The sequence below is a fragment of the Apostichopus japonicus genome, chromosome 13 (genome assembly GCF_037975245.1).
Source record: "Apostichopus japonicus isolate 1M-3 chromosome 13, ASM3797524v1, whole genome shotgun sequence".
Taxonomy (NCBI): Eukaryota; Metazoa; Echinodermata; class Holothuroidea; order Aspidochirotida; family Stichopodidae; genus Apostichopus; species Apostichopus japonicus.
In genome coordinates, this window is record NC_092573.1 from 19,217,516 (window position 1) to 19,241,124 (window position 23,609).

Sequence of the window (23,609 nt, forward strand, 5' to 3'; positions counted from 1 at the left end):
CATGTATTGTCTCTTTTTATTTGGCAATATTGTAAATCCCACCCCCACTCCTCGTCTTCACTGTTTCGATGTGTTTGGTGCCATATTTGGTGTAAACTTGATTGAACAAACGAATCGAATCTTACAAAGCATATAATTATTATTTTTTATGTTATAGTCAATTTCATCTTCAGCCATCAGGTCAAGAAGAGACAGATGATAACCCCACCCCTGCCAACCCTTCCCCCCAAAAAAAGAAATTAACAAAATCAATATAATTACTAATGGTTGTGAAGTAGGTTAAGAAATGTATTTCACTTGCTCATAAAACGTACAGTATAAAATCTTATGCGCATCAGTTACAGATTTTAGCACACTAAAATCGTTAAATGTTTCCATAAGTACATTTCTGAAGGTTCAACTTTCAATATTCTGCACTGATCTTGAAGGATAAGGCCATTAATAATTCGTGATTGAAAATATTCCATGATACGCTACAAAAACAGTTGGAATAATTGAAACATAATCATTTATAACGTTTGTATAGAGTGCAAGTTTAGAAGGAATGGTAATGTTTCGGGAAGAATATATCATTTTTTTCTATCTATATAGTATCATTCAAGATATAACATTGACATGCCGCAAGTCACTAATAAAAGTGTAAATTTCATTTGTATGACAATATCCTTTTTTTATGTGTAAACAGTCAAAACTGCTGAGTTGTCAAGGCTATTCACACCAAAAATCTTTAGGTTAGGAAAAAACTTGTCTGTATACAAATTGCAAAACGTGTGTATGAAAAACAATGTTGTAGATGTCCTACTTGAATATCTTTTGTTTTGTTCATTAATATTATTTACAGGTTCAAAGAAGTTTGTACGTATTGGAAAAACAATGGAAGAACAGCATCCCCTAAACACAGAGCTGTAATTACATTATCAACATTACACTTCATTAAGAAATAATTACTTTGAAATTATAGTCTGAAATACAAAATAGATATTGAAACACGACCAGCAGTGAATCTGATCTATTTTTCAATTATCACAAATATGTCAAATTTGCTAAAATATTTAATTTAAAGTGACGTTCAGAACGGGTTAAAAATTTCAAAAGAAAAGAAAATAATTCGCATATGACGTCATTTTGATGATATGCATAACAATATGCAACAATATGCATAACAATGGTCAATGAGATACAAATGTATACATCATCGCTACACAGTACCGTAGTGACTTTGCTCATATGTTACAGTAATTTTATTTCATTGATTATTACACCAAGGAAAGATGTCGTTACCGTGAACACAACAACACCGATGAACTTTGTATGGAATGTCTCTATTTGTGCTTTTTTTCAATACAAACAAACTATGACAGAATTAAAATGTATTTAAATTAATTTACATGTAGTCATTAACTTGCTCCTAGAACATAGAAATTGACAACGAAGGTATTTTAAATATACGAACAAATATAATTGGTCATTCGATCTTATTAGAACTGTTTGATGAGTTCTTCGCCCAATTAATTTGTTTACTTCTGCTAACACTTTTAATGTTTAAACGGCTCCTGCATTTATTTCTAAACTTTGACTTACCACGTCAGTACAACACTGCCTTTAAACTATTTTTTAAAATATTTTTAAGATACAGCATAAATAGAATCTTTGGGACCGTTAATAATATTGCTACTATTAAAATAGTTATTAAAATCTTTATAATATTCAAAACCAAAACTGCTTGAGATTATATCTACCACCCCCCCCCCACCCAAGACACACAAATCCATTTCCTAACCTTCCCATTTCATCCAAAATAAAGGAGATAATAATTTCAATTTTGTAAAAGAATCCATCATATAACTTTGTAAAATCACAATCTGTCCCATATCACTGATAGCATATACTATATTTCGTGTTTTCCAGTTGACCCATAATGTCTGCATTAGAATAGTGAACGGTGAACGTGATTGGCTGAGTTGAACGTTTGTGACAGACGCGAGATTTCAAAGCGTCTTTAAATAATTCAATAGGGCTTCTACATCTGATTGCATAACGGACGGCAAGGCTTTCTCGACAAGACGTCTTGGTACTCTCCCGCCAATATCCGAATGATACATCACACTTATTCGAACTTGATTTCTGCAAAAATAAAACAAAATGGATTCCTAGCAACATGATATTATACTCTCTTTCTATAATCACATTGTTAAAAGAGAGGCAAACCAACATCCTTAGTCTGTGTGATAGAGATATACAGTGATCAATATTTCCCCTTAAACAGATTCTCTTATTTCATTTAAGAGATATAGTACAGACTTAAAGGCATTGAAGACTCGCCCCAAACCGCGTGCCGCCCTCTATCTCCCTCTGGTAAAAGTTAACTTTCCGTTGCTTGCAAGTGATTTTTTTCTTGTCGCTACAAAATGCAGACAGTAATGAAACGTGATACCTTGTTATCTTTTATCTGGACCTGAGATGTCCATCGCTGCTATGTAGACTGTGTTGTGGGTATTGACCGTAGCTGCATGTATTGACTGTACACTAGTGTCTTATTACCGACGGTAGCAAGCTGTGTGTGTATTTTCTAGGATCGACGGTGGTGTCTTACACTTCTGTTACACCTCATTCGAAACTAGAATCAGATTACCGGCATCAGACGTTTCTTTGTGCGCGAGTCTTCACTCCCTTTAATGTTCACTTCACCAACGAGACAGGAGACTTGAAAAAGTCCAAATATAACATAATCGGGCCACATGTAGCCTATGCTTGAATAGTTGAATTATACTTTTCTATGTTTATAGAAATGAAGTTTCATTCGGATATATACAATTAAATTTAACCCAAAATGTGACAAGGAGTGCGCAAATCCTAGCCCATACCTTACCCCTTTTACTTATAAGGAAAACAAGCAAACAAACAGAGGAATACAAATAAAATGAAAAAGAATACCGTACCCACTGATAACTTCCCAGAGAGTTCCACATGGATGGTTATAACCTCTAACTAACTCGGATTTCTTTGGTATCTCTGGATATTCAACGCTTTTCCCCGAGGCAATGACACGGCTAAGTGATAATCTATCTAAGGTGAGCAGATCTATGAACTCTCTTCCTGCTATTAAGCCAGACATAGCCGGTTTTGTGACTGAAAGGAGTAACCATGATTCCTGTGGAGCGAGACAAAACATTTATAGTGACTGGACTAGTTATTTAATATAACACAGAGGCCATTAGGTCAGGTCTTCAAAAGCATACAGGCAACGCAAAACTCTATAGGACAACATAATGCATTTATACGAACTTAAGATAACATGTTTTTGGATGAGTTATTAGAATATTTAAAGTAATGAATTATGATTAACAGATAGACTTGCACTGTGGGAGCGACGTTAACATCAAATAAGCATTAAATGACCATTCTCAGAAACCTAAAATGTTTTATAGCTCAATAATTTTTAAACCGATATAAATACATAGAAATAGTTGTAGCAATAAATTGTTTTTGCTTTTATTTTTAATATGAGACATGAAGACTAAAAATCTTTCTTAAATTGCGTCAGAATAGGCTAGAGGTTACAAAACAAATGGTCACTTCTTCATTAATTCACTCACTGACAACCTTCATTGATGCAACGATAAGAGGTTGTCTTGGTGCGAGTTCCTTAAACTTGCCACATCAAATGGAGAAAGCTAGAGGGTTAGGCAGTGCCTTAGTGCCTTCTGGGAAGGGGCTGGAGGTCAACAACCAATCGACATACTTCAATACAGAATCTTATGGTGGGGAGGTGACCACAATCAGATAGACGTTCGTCCCATTTGTTCATCCCACCTCCTCCCTTCCCACTGTCCACTTCATCCTAACAAACGTGAAACCCCGATACACAATTGTTTGTTCGTTTTACAAGAAATGAAACTGTTGCCATGCATGCAAACGCCTGCGACAAAATACGAGACATGCTTGACACACTTTCAATTGTTGAAAGAAATTTTGTAAGAGCTGCTGTCAGAAATTATCAAATTATGGTAATGAAATATTGTCATGTTAATTTTTGTTGCTGGTGAACTGCATTTTGGTGAACGAACTTTTCAGGTTCATGAATGAACCTTGATCCCTTCACGTAACAACAGATAATTGTGAAAAGGAAATTTGTTGATAAATTACTTAACATATGCCTAGATTAGCTTGACAATATACACATTGACCTTCTGATCGTCAAAAGAAGTTATCGAGTTTTATTTGCGATTGCTAAGATAGATTTTAGTGATCGTTTATCTACAAGAAACAACACGTTTTTTTCTTGTCTTCCTCTGAAAGGAAGACTAATTGTATCTGTTAGTCTAATTAAAACAAAACCACAACATTTAAATACAAAGTAGGTGCGGCGTTCATCATACTTCACTATCTATTTCTTTCTGTACAAGGTCTACGCGTGATATCTCTGTACTGCTGAATACAGTCACTGTACAATTGAGATTTTAGCATATAGATTGCACATAAATTGCCTCAGCTAAACATGATCGCAATAATGATACCAAACTTGATAAGATGGGGCTATGCGAACAGGTGTAAGCTCAATGACAAAGAGAATGATAAACCTAGAAGAAAGAATGATATATTTTGGTCTCTCTGCATCACCATAGAAACACCATCTAAAACTACACTCCCTTCTCTATATGTATGCTCTCTTCTCTCATTCGCAAGCTTCAGCTCGTTCAAAATTCTGCTGCTCGGCCCATCACTGGATCAAGACGATATAGCCACATCACACCCATTCTCAAAGAACTTCATTGGCTGCCCATCGGAAAACGCATCATATTCAAACGTTTGCATTTTACAAATCGATCTCTTCATTGTACAGCCCAGACTTACCTCAGTAATCTCATTTCCAGATATTATACTCCTTCTCACAACTTGCGTTCCGGCGATTCATATCAAATGCAACAACCTATGACAAAATCCCATTATGGCTATAATTCCGTCTCTTCATCGGCGCCGAAATTCTGAAACTCACCACCCATTCATCTAAAACAGTCCCCATCAGTTGACTGTATTAAAAGACAACTTATGACTTACCTTTTCAATTTACTTTTCGATAATTAAGTTGTTTGTTGTATATTTGTATGTATTTTTCCCATTCTTCTTCCTTGGTTTGTAAAGCGCCTATAGAGCAGATTTTTTTTTTCTGGATCAGACGCTATATAAATTTAGTCATTATTTCTTATTAATATTCTTATTATTACTGTGTGTAATACAAAAGGTCACCTATTTACTGCATGCACCAACTATGTTGCACACGTAACATGGCATCATCCCATACACACGACCTCCCATCGCATAGCATCACACAGATTTAATATCATTTAGCGCATTAAATCGCATCACAACACACAACAGCTTGCATATTTCATCCAATAAGCAGTGAGATCACGAGAAACTAACCCCGTCTTCTTTTAGTATCACCGACCTCTCCAAGTTAGGGTCCCATTTCTCTCTGAATCCACGAGGCGCTGGATAAATGCTTTGGATGGACTTTTCAAGTCCAATATTCAGTTCAAAGACTACTTTATATCTGTGATAAATGGGAACGAAGAATAAGGATTATTGGACATAGGGGAAGTGTGGGGGGGGGGGGCTTTCTGCTTAACATGTTTACTCATGCGTTGATTGGCCTATACCAGTTTATAGGCTTGGAACCGGTACGCCGCCAGACATCCAGGTGGCATGTGCTGAATGCGCTAATGAATTCACTGAATGAATGCGCGAGAGGCTCTGAGCTTCAGTGGTCATATGGCATGCTAGTTTACTCCTATCAGTCTATTAAACGCACCGCTTGTTTCACGGCCTCGATGCCGCCAGTTGGATCCCTATGCCCCAAATTCGCCCCTGAGTATATTTATTGATTAATTTTAAATTACCTTGGCAAATAATATGACTAGGAATTTAAAATAAAATTGAATCATTTTTCAAACTTGTTCCTAACTCTTGATATGCTTGTTTGAAGGCAACTAACAAACATTTCATTACCCAGAGAAACGAATCCTGACAGTGATGCGTGCATGATGTTACCATGATATTCTTCACTAAGCCTTACTTTCTTAATTTAATTTTGTTATTTTATTTGTTTTTGGAATGTGGTATATGGCTGAACACATGTTTGGTATATATATAAAGAAAATCATTTTCTTCTGTGGATAAATGATTTGAATATTATGATAAAAACAAAGACATTTTCAACCAATTTACCACGATGATAATAGTAACTGTCCTGCCAGATAGCCTACATCATACATAAATTGCCCCCCCCCCCCCTACGCCCCTAAAAAACCCCATAAAAATGATCAACTCTTCACAAAAAGAGGTGTTATTATGAAGTGGGTTTGATATTCAAGCGCTAAACCACTCCGCCAAATTGTTTTTTGAAATAATCAGTTTTGTTTACCGGAACATGCCTTTAAGTTTAAAGGGACTGTACATTAACTCGAAACCTACAACACACATTCAACATTTATTGGACAGTCCTGGAATAACTGTGTTCACGGTTTTCATGATTTTGTGACAATTTTTTGTGTTCACAGATTATCACTGGATGTCTGTATCCTCAAGACATGCTTATTGTTTAGTTTCACTTTAGAAGTCCTTCAATACTGCATGAGTATTCTTCAACCAAATTTTAAGTCCACTTTAGTTTAGGAGTGAGAGGAAATTGACAAAAAACGAAAACTTGACTACTAGATATGCGGGTATAATTATAATGAGAAATTTAGAGTAACTAACGTTTGGAAGACGGGATCGTCCGATTTCTGCAAATGAATCACAAACTACGACTACAATATTTTCTCAAAGACGGAGGACATGTCTCTTAACATAATCAAGCCTACTTCCCGATCTGTTCATGCTAGTGGCACAAGAGTTAAAAAGACTTTACAACTAGAAACTACTTGTTGATATGACAGAACAAATGTCAACACTGAACCATGCACCTTGTAATTGTACTCTACTTACCCTGCAGGAATCCATACGGATCGTACACTGCACATGTGTGAATCTTAGCCATGCATATAGTCAATATTAGAACGATCGAACCAAATAGGTCTTGAATTTGTTTAGCGGGTACACACCCCATACAAGCTACTACAAGTCTGGCACATTAATCCTCCCTCCCTCCCCCCCCCCCCCCCGTGGAAAGCTGTGATATCTCAGTCACTGATGGGAGGAGTGTAAAACGGCAAACACTGGTTCCTCAAAATATATCAGTAATAAAGTTAGTATATCTGTATATATATATATATATATATATATATATATATATATATATATATATATATATATATATATACAGATATACAGATATACTAACTATATATATATATATATATATATATATATATATATTTGGCAGAGAGAGGGACTTACATATGACCTGACATGGATGGAGACTTCCTGTAATACACGCTTCCATTTGCCTGTAAAGAAAGAAAAGAAAGGACAAATTTTGAATTTGAAACAGACGTTATGCAAGCACAACATATTTAACAATAATGTTGATCATGATTTATGGATTAATCTACGGTCGAATGATAAATAAAAATGGAATAAATGCTCTGAATCTCCGTTATCTTTTTTGAAATTGGTACTTTACTACAAACATATTTGGTTAAAACAAGGTACTTTGTGGTAACATATAGGATGCTTTTCGCGCGGGCGTTCCTTATCTTTTATCGATGTTTGTTTTGTTCTTATGCATTGCCTTTTCGGTAATGATTTTGGTATCTACCGTCGATATGCGTGTTGTCCAGTTTTCAAGCCCACCCCCCCCCCCCACACCACTTTATCGAAAAATTGGATCGGCCGCTGGTTATGTTTATTGACAATTAAACAAGGAGGCACAGGTAAGAGTAAATTAAGAGATATCTCTAAACTAAAGTTATACGACAATCGAGGTCTACTTAGCAGACTACAGCTATACAGGCGATGTTAATTATGTACAATACACATGCCTATATGCCCCCCCATTTCCACCGTCCCCATTGAACCCCATTCCCATTCCACAGACCCATATCGTCAGAATGACGGAAAAAATTAGAAATGACGAAAATCACCCATTGTATGTCCCATTCATTTTTTTTTAAATCCAGCAGACAGTACAGAAATCCGTATATCTTGCCGAAATTCAGAATTCAACTGTACAGGAATTCTTCCGTTTATCGTGCTGCGATATTCATCCAATCTGATCATTTAGAACCTTTAATATAATTTCAGTCATTGTGTATTCTATCGATGAGTTAACTTTTTAAGAATCTTACTTATTATTTGTACATATATACCGAAATTGTTTTATCACATTCTGCTTTCTTTTTTATATTTGATAGGTCTTTGAAATCCTTTTTATAAATATTTGCTATTAATTCTGGTTTTAATAAATGAAATTAAAAATCATACCGTTCCAACTTAGATCTACCCAACCTATATGATAATGGATTCAATATTGGTTACGTCACTGCATGACTATGGTGTCTCAGTTCAGATCATAAAACTGGTATAGAATTTTTCCGTGAAAAGTGCCGTCTTTTCCACTAAATTTAGTTCCAAATCCATCTGTAACAGGTCATGTCTAGAGTTACTGATGTTATCTTATTACACACAAGAAGTGACACTAAACATGACTACACTGCTTCAATAAATTCAAGGATAGTAACAATACCAATGAATGAATCGGTCGATACCAATGTCCCAAATGGGGACTACTTCAAAGGAAATTATTCTATTGGTTGACAATGCGAGGTCCGTCTATAATCCACATGTTTGGCTATGGACTTTAAGGGTTTGTTTACGAGTGTCCACACGCTACACTATATACAAACGAAACAACAACATGCACTGACATACTTACGCTATGCTATATACAAAACAGGCAGTTCATCCTTATACTAGGAGGCATAGTAAACAACATATTACTCCTAATACTCAGTTTGTGGTTGTAGTTTTATAGGGAATGGTTCAAAGACATTACTGAATATATATAGCAGGATATTAGTTGAAAGCAACTGAAATGTCGAATACTGTATTTAGTGTTGATTTAGTCACTCACAATCCTCTGAAATAAATGATAGGCTATGGTAGTTTAGACCAACATATCACCGAATCATGATAATTCAATAACTGTTGAGATAGAAACTGAACTGTATTTTTAATAACTCTCTCATTGGAAGCACAGAGCCAAAAAGAATTTAGATATCGCGTAGTTTGAGGGGAATGACATCCACGCATAGGCTTATTTTTGCACCTTCAGCGATGATTTATTAAGGGGACCACGGTGGTTAAAAGAATGGGTCAGGCTTAGATTGGAGAAGCAAACGGATTTGTTTCCTCATTAATCTTGTTGTTCAGTCTACTAAACTATGGTGTCTTTTCTTATCATGTTTTTCAACCTGCAACGTATGTAGAAGACAGTGTGCAATGCACGATGTACATGTATTGCCAAACCTGACATAAGACTGTCGCCTTGTTGGGTTCAAAACCTTCCTACAACCAAACACACCTGCTACAACTTTGGTTGTAGGACATAGCCTATATAGGTATCAACCAATTTGAATTGATAATAGGCCTATGCAGTTTTAAGACTAATAAAGCAAACTTATACGTCCTCTATTCCTATGGATGTTGTGAATAATCGCAAGAACCATGTACACAAAAAACAAAACAAAAAAGCTTACCCATTCCTTGCACATTTTCCATTGATCATCGCTTTCCAAGAGTAATTCAGTCACAACGGATTTAGCATCTTGTATTTCTTTGGAGTATTTGGACCGTAATTCCGTCATGATTTATAAAAGCGTACAACTCTGTGCTTAATTCCATGCGCAAGTTGATCTACTATAACCAATACAACAAACCCAATCAGTAAATTATATTACGTAAGTTCTCGTTTCGTGTAAGATTAAAAGCAGGTTTCCTTTTTTATTTGTAGAGTCATAATTCTTTGGCAAAATCATTAACAAGAAGACAAACAAGAGTGGTGCTTAACGACAAAACTGCGCTACGTGGTGTCAGGGTCTAAATGTATTAATCATTAATTCTTATAAGGCAAAGTTGACTCCATGCATGCTGTGTATATATGGTATGCGTGTGTGTGTATATATACGAGTTTGTAACTATTGGCACTATACCAAGTGGTAAAGGATTAGTGAATACAGGCTTTACAATAGATTTAAAGATAACATACGTTAATGGAAAACAAACTTCAGACAAAGCGTACGTTAACCGTTTGTATGCTCAGACCTGAGGCAATCAACGTTGACATATAAGATACTGATTTATAAGTTCATGGTGACTGAGATACCAAATTAATTTATTATTTCGTTGTAGACCTTTAAATGCAATTATCTGTCCACAGCCGTATACTTACTTACTTTGTCATACTTAATTATAGTACATCTTAACCATATTGTTCATACCAATCCATTCGCGATGATGACATAATCCATGGAAGTTAATGAACGTCAGGCAACAAATAAATGCTTATCATACATATCAAACATTGATCGGAAATGAGTTGAAAGCTGCAGTTATGAGCGCTTAAATAGCTTATATCTTCAAACCGCCAACTGTCATAATGGCTGATGAAAGGAAAATACGAGTTCTTGAGTGGGTTAGGGAGGTCTTACATCTTCCTGATTTTTGATAAGAGATTCTGACCATTCCGAGAGGCAGGAAGCGGATTAGAGGGTGGGGTACAAGGGCGGCGGAACCGGGGGGGGGCACAGGGGGCACGTGCCCCCCCACTTTTCCTCAGATTAAAAATGTGCCCTTTTGCTACATAAAAATGTCTAAATAAAAAAAAGTTTACAAAGCGAAACCCACGTCGAATGAAATATTTCGGGAAGTTTTAAATGTTTACTACCACAGGCGTAGGAGCCCAATTTGATTTGGGGGGGGGGGGGGGGCTGTAACGACTTGCCCGAAAAATATTGCCAAAATTTTTTTCATATCATATAGGCATGCGTTGGTTATTACATCGCATGCCAATAACATACAATCATTTGTCGTGTTATAACCCTTCCAAATTGGTTATAATTATTGGCAAAGTCGTTACAATAATAATGATCGTAATAATATCAGTTTAACCATTGAAAAACACATAGAAAATTACTTTTCTTTCAGTATTTTGACATATTTCATTTGCTTTCATGCATGTATCGATCGCGTGTGCAGGGACTTGGACTTTATAATGATTTCACCTCATTTTGTCGTTTTCCTTGTTTCCCAATTTGCACATTAGATACTGCAGTGCTAGTATGCATTGTTTCCTTGAGGGGGAGGGGGGGGGTGGCGTTGATGGAGTGATGTGTATACGCAAATAAGATAATACAATAAGAGTTATGAAGGGTACTAAATATCAGGCTGCATCAGTCCAATCGAATTTCTGCAAAGTGCCCTTCGACGTTGGTGCCCCCCAGATTAAAAGTGCTTCCGCCGCCCTTGGTGGGGTGGGGGGGGGTGGCGGTAGAGGCACGGGTAGGAAAAGTGGGGGGGGGGCCCGGGGACAACATTAGAGGGGCACTTTCTCATTCCACAACCACCACTCGTTAGGTTATAAACCGATACACACCGGCCATATCACTTAAATATATATGTGTTAGTAGTATGCTATCAATACTATTATGGTGCACGTGAATAATTGAAATAAAATATTAAAATTAACAAAGGCTTAAGATATCCAAAAGACAGTTCTTCATCAAAGCGGCACATTTTATTTGCCAGTAGGGTACATTTGCTATTTTGGAAAAAAAAGCATGGAGGGGGGAACGTTCACCCAGTGCCCCCCTTCGGCTCCTACCCCCTGGGTAGAGGAGTATATGACAAAAAGAATGATCTAAATATGCCCGAGAATGCACCGTTGAGTTTATTTTCCCACATGCTTCAACGACCCTACTAGGGCCACCCCTTCCCTTCATAAAAATCATGGATCCGCCCCCATGAGAAAGGAAGGGAAGGGGATGAGGCTTAGAGAAATGAGGATGAATTTGTCTATGTAGTTTGGTGGATATTGAGTCCCCTGATTTTTTCTGGGAGGGGGAGGGGACTAAATCCCCAACCAGAAGAATATGTGGTTGCGACCCTGATGATGATGATGCTATTACGTATGGGCTTTCCAAAAATCCCACGGCCGATATTCTGATCTTAGTCTTGTCCCATCCTATTGATGCTTTGCACTCTTCGAACCCCATCCAATTTTTTTAAAACTATGAATACGTCATAAAAAAAATAAAAATAAAGTGTCACCACGTTTTGTTCCTCTCGATCTTGTTTATTAAGTTTCATAAACCACCACCATTTGTTTTCCTTTCAAAAGAAAGCCCGATACATAATAACAAAAGCCATATAAACAACAAACGAAAAGATGAACATGTGGTTGAAATTAATGAATATGCAATCCACAGACCCAGATAATTTATACCAGAAATTCTGTAACAATTATTCCATGCATTGGTCTATATTCTCTAAGTAAGTTTGCGTAAATCATGACATGCATTGGACATACATACAACTAATTATATGATGCTAGTATCACTATATACTGTACTATCATATCATGTTTCAAAGCACTCGTACTGACAGTATGAACAGTTCTGAGCTTTTACCTCATAGAAACTGGATATTCATACTGGTCGCACTGACTGCTTCCATGCATTTCTTGAAAGTACCAGTGGCCTATGTAAACCAATATGTCTCAACTGGGTGGTACTTTATTCACATCTTGTATCCTGAACTTTAATGTATGTATGGCTGTAATATTTACAAGCAAATATTAAAATAATGTGTTGGAAGCGATAGAATTAGTGAAAGTTTATATCTGCATAGAAAATAAAGACATAAATCTTAAAAAATAAACTGACTATGGCAAACATCTTCCTCCATGTAAATTAAAGAGCATAATATATATATTGCTAAGCTTGTTGCATTAGTGTATACTTATAACATAAGTTTCAAATGCATTTACACTAAATATGAAAACAGAATAAGCCTTTGTCACTTGTCATCAAATATTAACTTTGTGATAAAAACTGAATACTACAGCACTCATAATCAAATATTTAAGCATTTCTACCAGTTTATTTTGCTACCATATTGGGCCACATTTGAGTATTACGCTGTTTTATAGCAAACAATGCACAATGAGGTAAACACATATATATGCATTTAAACAGCAATGAGTTGGAAAACCTAGAATAGTCAATATATATATATATATATATATATATATATATATATATATATATATATATATATTTGCAGCTGTGTATACACACATACACACACATATATATCAGTTATATTTTTATTTTAATTATACCTTTTCTTCTTCTGGTTACAGTTGCTGTTAAGTGCAAGTTTATTTCAGTAATTATAAAGAGCGAGGCGAGACATCCAGGTTTCATCATGGGGGATGGGAGCAAAGGGGTTTACAGTCCTGTCTTCAAAAGAGGGTCTGCTGATATCATTATACCTTGAGTCGAACCTGGCTTTCCTTGCCACTACAGACACCTCTTGCTATACTGCTCCAAATAATGAATTAGTGTAATGAATTTCGTTTGCCCTAATTAACATCTACAGAAGCTTTAAAATATCAAATTTCAGAGAAGAACAGTGCTCACTCCACATTTTTGTCTGTTTTCTTGCATTTTTACAGTAGAACAAAGATGACCTACAAAACAAAAGTCACACCTTTTCCATGATTTTCCTTTCAAAAACATATTTTTATCATAGAAAATATCAATTTTAACATTAATTAAAAAGACAGTTGAGCAAAACCACACAAATTTAAACATATTTAAATTTTGGGTTTTTATTCCCTGTGCACAAATAAGAAACTTTTAAAGCTGCATTTTGCATTGAAATTTGCCACAAGCTTGCATAACCATACTCACTGCCCAGAAAAGATAAGGTGTCAGAAAATGTAAATCTGTTAAACTGATTAAAATATTACTTATGGATGTAGACAAAATAAAGTCCACCACAGATTTAAATTTTAAAATCCCCCCTCCCCCAATGATATTGTCCATAAATGAAAATTTCTTGTGCAATTTGCTTATCTCTGTGAAAAGAATAAATTTAAAACTTTCATATCTCAGCAACAGAAAGAGCTATGATATATGGGATCTGATCTAAGGCAATGTGCTTTGCTTGCCCAAGTTTTGTGTTAATGTGTGTTTTTCTTAATTCTCAGCCTTCATTTTTCCTCTAAATATATCAAATGGTGGCAACTAGTTTTAAATGTATGGCCTTCTATATCTGAAAGCAGGAACGATAGTGTGACTCCAAAATACTAATAATAATACTAATAATAATACTAATAATAATAATCATCATAATAATAATAATAATAATAATAATAGACACTTTGTATAGCGCCGGTAGCGCCGGTATCGCCCGAAGGTGCTCATGGCACTTTGCAGAAACAGCAGAAAAAAGGTTACATAAATGAAATTTTGGAACACGTAAGTTTTTAGATTTTTCTTGAAGGTTCCAAGGCTGTTGACAAGTCTTACTGATTGAGGTATAAGTTATTCCACACTTTTGCGGCTGCACAGGAGAAGGATCTCTGACCCCAGCGATTCCTTGAAACACGATCCTGGAGTAGGTTTTTTGCTGGACGAACGAAGTGCTTGACGAATAGGTCTGTGTGGTTGTACAAGTTCTGACAGGTACACAGGTACCTGCTAGGATCCTGCTAGGATCGAAATGTCAGGCCAACTTACTCTTACACAGGTACTCAGGTGCAAAATTATTGAGAATTTTAAAAACGAAAAGAGCAGTCTTGTAAATGATCCTGTGTTTCAACCAGTAATCAGTGTAATTTGTTCAAAATTGGTGTAATATGGGAAGCTGCTGAGGTTAATGTGATTAGCTTCTTAATATCAATTTGGCCAATCACTCATTGACATTTGAAAGCACTCATAGTTTCCTTTGTTTGCTATACAACATGTATTTAGTTCAAATAGTTACATATTCTATCGTCATAAATGCCATAGTAATTTAGCAACCCCCCCCCCCCCGACTACCACCAGCCTGGCTGGTTTTCTTAATAGAAAATTCTTAATTTTTTAATATACAAATTACATATAAATGTGACACATGATTGTACAGAATCAAAAAAATGATAAACACATCTGTGTAGTCAGAACCCAGACACAACTTATGGTACTGTAGTAACTTTCTTTTTAAAGCAGCTGCCTCATCCTTCCAATTTCTGCTTACCTTTACAAGGTAAACCAACTGAGTCTATGTGTTTCTGTGGCTGCAGGTTGTACAGAGCATTTTGCACGTTTCTCCGGCAGCTAGCATCACACGATTTTGTGTATTAAACCGCTGTAGTTTCAGTCAACTTTGCTGAATACACACGGCAAAAAAAATCATATGATTTCATAGCTTGTGATTTCTTTTTGGGAAATTAAAACTCAAACTGGATCATCTAATGTATCAAAACAAAATATTTTTCGAGCTAATTGATGCCATCAATTCACAATTAAGTATTTTTGACAATTTTCTGGATGCCATTCACAACACTGGGAGCCTAGAAGAAGACCAAAATAATTTTTTGTTTTCAAAGGAGGCAATACCAAAATATTGAGTTCAAAATAAGAAAGACTGAATTTCACAACAATCACCAAAATATTTCTGAATGGCGTGGAGTCGCATTTTGTATTTGGTTACGTACCAATACGACCTAATTAACATATAAGAAATGGGGCTGAACTTGCAACTATCGTCAACTACCGAGGCCAACCACCAAATATTCGCAACTTTATGGACAAAAAAGTGTGACATGATAAAACATGATAGAACGTTGCTCACGTAACTTGAGTAAATCTGGCGGAAAAGGTGATACAGTTATGAAAAGAAATTAATCAGTTAATTTAATCACTAGAAACCAAAAAGGGCTGTCCAAAACATTTGATCTAAATAAAACTAGGGACAAATTCGCACCGTCTCAGGATAAAAAATAACCTTGGAAGTGACACTATGCTAGTAGAATTATTCTTACTCTGCATTGATAGTAAAATCATCAAGGACAAACACAACTTAATATTGCGATTTTGCGTAGATTTGGCTTAAACACGGTATGTGATATCAGAAAACTGAATTGTTCGAAAGAATTCAGTGAGCACACCAGAAAAAAAAAAGAACAACAAGATGCCGTCCCATTCAATCTGCTTCCAAAAAAATATATACATATATATATATATATATATATATATATATATATATATATATATGTATATATATATATATATATATATATAAATCACAATCCCTTTTCAACCCAGAGAAAACTTTAAATGCATACAAAATGTAAGTGATACTTCAAACCCAAAATAAAAACTTTTAATAAAATTGGGTAAATAATGCACTATCATTTTCACTGTACCATACACTTATTGACAATCAGACCAAACTGGTTGGAAGAGTTTGCTGGCTGCAAACTTACACTGTTATTGACATTCATTTTATGTTTACTCTCTCAGGCTTGGGGTGAGGGGGGGAGGGGGGGCTGGTGTCAGTGTTAACCACTCTGGTCTTTGGTTTACTTCCTTAATTCCTCTTCATGGGTAAAAGTTCCTCCTCTTTCTTGTTATAAAAATGTCTTTTTCAAGAGGGTTCAACTTTTCCATTTGGTAATATTGTAGTATTAGTCTTCTGTACATTTTCGATAAGCACAAAAGAAAAAGAAACAATCTTTGGAATATAAAGTAAGCCTACACTTTATCATTTCTTATCTTCTATTATCTGCGACAGCGACTACTTTTTTGTTTTATTAGATGTCACCTGTCCCCGACATCTTCTTTGGTGACTCCCGTCCCCTTCTTCTTAATATCTTCTTTACAGTGGTGCTCTACAGCGCCAAAGTTCCTCCTCTTTCTTGTTATAAAAATGTCTTTTTCAAGAGGGTTCAACTTTTCCATTTGGTAATATTGTAGTATTAGTCTTCTGTACATTTTCGATAAGCACAAAAGAAAAAGAAACAATCTTTGGAATATAAAGTAAGCCTACACTTTATCATTTCTTATCTTCTATTATCTGCGACAGCGACTACTTTTTTGTTTTATTAGATGTCACCTGTCCCCGACATCTTCTTTGGTGACTCCCGTCCCCTTCTTCTTAATATCTTCTTTACAGTGGTGCTCTACAGCGCCAAAGTCCAACTGATGACCGCAAAGACCTCGAAGGGCAGTGAGCATTGTCTGAAAAAAATCATGCAGCAAAGAAATTTAATAAATGAAAAAAAAAAAAAACAGTCCTGAAAAATGGTTAAGTATGCTTTGCCTGTCAACATCAGAGATGAATGAAACTCATAGAAGTCATAAACAGCAGAGCTGGAAATAAACAGTATGCATTATTTGTATAAAACATTTTGACAAAAATAATGGAAAATTTGAGTAAAATATATATAACAGTTCTGAAAACTGGAGGCGATCTTTGTTTGCAAATATGATGTAGTAACGAAAACAAAGTAGATCGTAGAAGTAAGTTTTGTAAATTATCACTTCATAATTAAGGTTTCAACTTGTGAACAACAACTGCAGGGATTTGAAAAAGAAAGAAAGGACAAATTGATACAATAAACTATGAAACTAACTTTGTGGGATCAAATCTTTTCTGGATTGGATTAAACTGATTAATCGATTACAGGGGTATATGACTCCTAGCAGTGAGACATAGAGGAATGGCTGTAACCAAATTTGGGATAGGGGGTAATGGGAGGGCTGGGGAGGAGCGGGATTTGGAATGGAAGGGAGAGAATATCCAATTATGTGTGAATATGAGATGGCCTTCAACTGACACCCACATCATATAAACCTCTCATGTTTCTTTTTTTAATTCAGAAGCAACAACCTCAATAAAGTGAAGAAAATTTCACTTTGAAAAGCTGCAATGTAGTTTATCAATCAATCAATCAGAAGACATTTATATAGTGCCAAAATCAACAGAAATTGTTCAAAGGTGCTTAATGTACCATAGCGTGTACAACTTAGCCTTGGTCATTGGTAACTTGTCACACCTACACACCAAAGTGTGCACAATTCAAACAATCTCTTCTGGGGCACCACAACCACGTGTTCCCCAGGGGACTTCCCATAGGGTGCAGCCACAAACCCACACACCCAACTATATTTACAAGTTAACTCGCAAGTCCCCATTTATAAACCTGGGTGAAGAGAGGCAATGGAGATAAAGTGCATTGCCCAAGGACACAACGCAATGATCTGGCCAGGACTCGTACCTGTCATCCTTAGATCACAAGTCCACTGCCTTAACCACTTGACCACAACGCACCCCGTTTATATGTTAATAGCTCTTTGAGGAGCATGACAAAGACCAAGACACTTACCTCCCTAATACTGGGCTGCTTCTCTAGTACTGACAGAGCAAGTGCCACAGATTCAACAGTAGAAAGCGATCCATAGGTGGGTTGCATTCGAATAACAAACTCACTCGGGCCCACATCATTCAGCTGAACCTGTAAACCAATTAAATTAAAAATTAATTATAATTTAAGCCACATTTATATGTACAGCCTCAATGAAACCTCACCCATCAACCACGCTCATCCACAATTTCCCCCAAGGATAGCAGGGATACTAAAGTTATCTTTGACTAAAGATTTTTTTTTATTCCAATCATCCTAGTGAAATATGCATAAAATGTCTACATGGCATTTCATAGATAATAATAATATTTGACGAGTGATGTTGATAAGTTGTGAACCAAACGTTAAGTTGAAGCAAAACAGGTGTGAATTTATGTCAAAGATACACAGTGACAAAACTGTTTTATTTTCCTTCAAAATTTTCATCAAAGTTTCTGCTTTGAAGTTTGGATAGCATTGCATATGAAGACACTTCACCCCATTGGTATATTGTTATCTTCAATTCACCTTAATTCAAGCTGGTCAAAACAGTGCAGTGAAAAAAACAAAGCAACAGGTAGCCTTTATTGTCAATGTGAAACTAGGACATTACACCTGTTTGCTTCAAGTTCACTTAAGGTACATATTATGAAAATCTCAATGACCAACACATTTAAAATCAATGAAAGAAATTGGTACAAAATTTCACTTCGATGTTACTATTTTCAACAATCTCAAATTCGTTAATCCCTGGACAATAATTTTATTTTAACTGAACCTGGTGAGAGTTGGAAATGTTTATAAAATGTAACTTCTTTGAAGTAGCTTGAGACATTTCATTAAAACATTCGAATAAATCACATAGTATTGCTTCATTCTAAATAATTTATTCCATGTACAGTAGTCCTCACTTTCCTTCTTGTTACCAAAAAAATGTAATTTGCTAGATATTACCATACTCGCAACAAGAAGCAATCAATAACACAAAAAAGAAAAAAAAATTCTGGTGTCAGATACGTACATGTAGGAAGAATGGTTCAATGCATAACTAGCAAGTGTCTTTCCAAGTTTCCAATCATGACACCTCACTACCCCAACACCGAATTATTCTGAACTGACAAAGTGTTGTCTTCATGGTTTTATAACACACTTGCTCTTTTTTTAAATTTTATTATTATTCTTTTTGTTTGGACAAACTTTCTTCTACTTTTGGTATCCAACCAAGGCTACTGCATTTGACTATGGTTGTTTCTGCCAATCCAACTATTTATGTTTTAAGCCTCACTTATGCATTCCATAATAAACACGGCCAACCCAATACCAATCTTGAAGGTTGTTTTTGGTACTAATATTGTAATAATCACACCATCATGACAATTTCACGTTTTGTCAAAATTTTGGGCTCATTTGTGGTGTTCAAAATGTAAACCTTGCATTTGCTTACTGACAGAGTAAATGATCTTGTACAAAACATTAAATGTTACAGATTCACCAGCAAACTTCTTGACCTCAATACATGATAATGAATAGCTGCTGGACTCTGCACAGTAATGGATTCAAGGTTATTTGCTAAATGTGTCTTATGATTGACTCGCTCTACATCATAATGGAATGCATGATGCCGCTTTCAGTTTGAGGTTTGTGAATCGGACGTTGTATATATGATGTTAGCCATCTCTCTCCATTACTAACCTGTAATGGCTTATGTAGAACTGAATTACTCCAAAAAATCCCTTTGGCTTGAGCCCATGTACCATCCACTACGATCAGATTATATCCTTGGGCTCCATCTGTCAGCTCTGGTACATCAGTGATCTTCACAGCCTTGGGTCCTGGGAAGAGGATGATTGTGTTGGGGTTTGAACAGATGGCTTCTAGCTCAGGATATCTGTCAAGTTTAGAACATATAAAATAAAATTAAAAAGAATACACAATAGACGATACGACCGTAATGTCAATGCAACAGACTAATTTGTTCAGGAATAGTGACAAATCTTCTACACACAACCAAAATGTGAAAATTACAATACACTGAAACCAGTGCCGTTGAGTGTGTAACAACTAACAATCATATTTTAATTGGAAAACTTTAACAATAAATCTTGTTATTGAATTTACTATGTACAGTAAATACAGTCTATGACAATTTTCAGAACAGACAAGGGGTAGGAGAGGGGAGATTGTGGAGAGGAGAGGGGGGGGGCAAAGTAACACAGAGAGGGAGAAAGGAGGGGCAGAAAGGGAAAGAGGATGGGGAGGGGAAGGATGGGATGGGGAGAATGCAGTGAAGAGGAGGAAAAGGGGAAGGAAGAGGAGCTTGAAGATGCAATACAAAGATTGATGAAGTAGACAATTTGGAACTGGAAAGATAATTTGATGAGAACTATGATTCACAGGAAGGGCATAGTTGATGTAGTCACCAACTAGAGATATGACAATATTGCTAAGTGTAAGCTGACTAAAAACGAAGTATTACCGTTTGGGTGAGAACTTTTTTCCTTTTATGACAAAACACTTCTCTTTGGGTAGGCAACCTTTCACAAGGTAGTCTGTGCGTACCCGCCTCTTTTCTTCCCGAGGATGCTGAACAAGAAATACTGACGACTTTATAGCAATTGGATTGGCTGGTAGAAACGGACATAAGCACACATTGGATGGTCTCCTATCAAAATAATTAAGAGAAATATTTAGATTATATTGAGCATGTATCCCTTCAAGTGCCATGATGCCCCCCAAAAATTTACCATATTATGTTAGGTATCTTAAAAATGTTGACTTGTTTCTTCATGTTTGGTAAATTATCACACAATTAGGCAATTACATCATTTTTGGTTGGACTTGCAACTAGATTGACCTATACCATTGATCAAAAGGAAAGATTGGAATAGATGACAGCAGACACTGATACGAATAAACATACCTCATATAATCGTTCCATTTTGTCGTAAGATACCTACAAAATATTATTATCAATGCTTTACCAAGCTTGGAAATTAACATTAAGTTCAATATTAATTAGATCAGAATTGGATTGACTGACAATTTGCAGTCAACAACCTAACTCATGTCAAAGACAAATGTCAGCTCTCATAAAGCCAAAGCAAATCAGGGTGTGAGCAGGAAGTGGCTTGCACTACACCATAAAAAGTTACTTAGGGATACACTTCAAACAATTTGCATAGCAGGGGAACAACACAATCACAGTTGGGCAAAGTATGACATGTGTACACATTTTCTGCACAGCCAGATGGTTTTCAAACCCTATTATTGTGGCCTGCTGAACCCTACATCGGAGCAACGTTTTTATCAAGCCATAAGTAAATGAATAAATGAATTCACTCAATAAATATAAGGAACATATGAAACACGGGGAAGTCTATATAATATATTCAAAGGTTAGGAAGCTAGTATAGGACAGGTCTCACGTTCGGCTTTATACACCGTGTGCGTTGCATATAACAATTGGCATGTTTGCTAACAGTAACAGTGAGTTATGCATATGACTACATAGCCTAGCCTAAATTTGATCTTATTAACAACTGGTACCAACTTTAAGACTTACCCGCATTTGTTACATTCCGATCTTCTTATGGCTGGTTCACATGGTAAGCTCATCAAATCTTCCATCGGACTTAACTGGATCTTCGAGGTTGTCAATTCTTCCTTACACTTATTTACAAGCCTCTGCAGTAACCATGTATGTACTGTATACACAATGAGGAATATAACAGTAGAGTAGACACTTATCTAGTCACCTGTTCCAAATTGACGCTTCGTCAGGCAGCCATGTTGGGAGTAACAGCACACTGGACAGCTGTAGTATGTGTGACATCTAATTATTATTGGCTTAACTATACTTCTATTCCCTACACCTGTTTCCGTTGGCATTTATGCAAATGTATTTTACTTCAGTTTTATTGTTATAATTGATTACGTAACTGTTTGGTGTTTAACACGTATATAAAGTTTGCACGTGGAAATATACAAGGAGTTGGATTTACGTTACTGCTGTGTTCGGTGTACTTGTCTTATACCTATTTATTCCTACTGACTACACGACAGTGTGGAGTGTGGATGAAACTTCGTTATTATTGTAACAGATAATAGGAGAGATAAATTTGCTACGAATGCACCAGTGAGCAAAATGCAGTAATAATTCTGTTCAATATAGTAACGAGATTTTAAAAGTCATAGAAAGTTGCTACTTGCGTTAATGATCTCGCGCAAATAGCTATATGTAGCCACATGCAGCAAGTCTGATAATCAATTATTGCAGTTTTGGCCAGGGCTGCCAATATATAATGCATGGAATCATAATAATGACTGGCAAACTGAAATAACTTTCAACTAGAGGAAAAATTTAGGCTAAAATACAGTAGTACCATTGCAGAGATTCGTATTCATCGGGGAAATATCTTGGTAATTTACAGCTAGGATTTTCACATCCATGATCCACTGTAGATTTCTGGCGCAGCAGAAAATATACAGCGATTGTTTACCTGCAACATGGCCGCGACTTGTGAGTTCAATTACGTCGTGTGAGCGGTACACGAAGTGTCCACCCTACTACAATGTTACCCATTTATATAGACAACCTGTCTATGTTACGCATTTATATAGACAACATGGAGGTTTCCTTGTTCGGTTGAGAAATACTGGAAGTAAGAAATTACCAATCTCGCTATGTTCAGCTGTATAGCATTCCTAAAATATAAGTTACCTACAATTAATTGAACAGAGACATATTTAATGCCAAATATATTAAACATATTTCTAAATGAATATGAGATATAGCCTATAGACTAACGACAACTCTTCTGATTAAATATGGATAGCGCCACGGATATGGGGATACTTTAATTATATCTTTAGTTTAAGGTGAATGTCTTGAAACCACATTAGCAAAAGATACTTTAATATAAAACACAACTGTTCCTGTTGACTTCAGAATATGACATATCAAGACTTATATTGAACAAGAATCTTTGTTGGTAAAACAAGGTTCAAATGTCGCATATCGTCCACTCTTCTTGTTACCTCATTTGTTGTGTCAGATTTGAGGAAAATGATCTTCTCTGACTTTCAGCAATCTGAAAATAATAACTACAAAATGGAGCAACTTATTTTACTTAATAGTGAATTAAAATGATATCTCATCCCTCCAAACGGAGGCGGGTTGAATTGTCAACACCTTATAGACAAAGCTTCAGGCTCT

At 35.9% G+C, this 23,609-nt stretch overlaps 2 protein-coding genes across 2 annotated transcripts; both read right to left on the reverse strand.

The window, feature by feature from the left end:
• Positions 1-259: 259 nt before the first annotated feature.
• LOC139978908 (stAR-related lipid transfer protein 5-like) lies at positions 260-10,016 on the reverse strand. The gene is made up of 5 exons (XM_071989474.1): positions 9,699-10,016; positions 7,399-7,448; positions 5,425-5,554; positions 2,940-3,151; positions 260-2,124 (listed from the first exon to the last, which is right to left on the reverse strand). Exons 1-5 carry the CDS (start codon positions 9,804-9,806, stop codon positions 1,989-1,991), a joined length of 636 nt encoding a protein of 211 aa, XP_071845575.1. The 5' UTR covers positions 9,807-10,016; the 3' UTR covers positions 260-1,988.
• Positions 10,017-12,271: 2,255 nt separating this feature from the next.
• LOC139978555 (tRNA-uridine aminocarboxypropyltransferase 2-like) lies at positions 12,272-22,227 on the reverse strand. The gene is made up of 5 exons (XM_071988864.1): positions 21,957-22,227; positions 20,871-21,056; positions 20,087-20,282; positions 18,377-18,505; positions 12,272-17,228 (listed from the first exon to the last, which is right to left on the reverse strand). Exons 1-5 carry the CDS (start codon positions 22,019-22,021, stop codon positions 17,100-17,102), a joined length of 705 nt encoding a protein of 234 aa, XP_071844965.1. The 5' UTR covers positions 22,022-22,227; the 3' UTR covers positions 12,272-17,099.
• Positions 22,228-23,609: the final 1,382 nt, after the last annotated feature.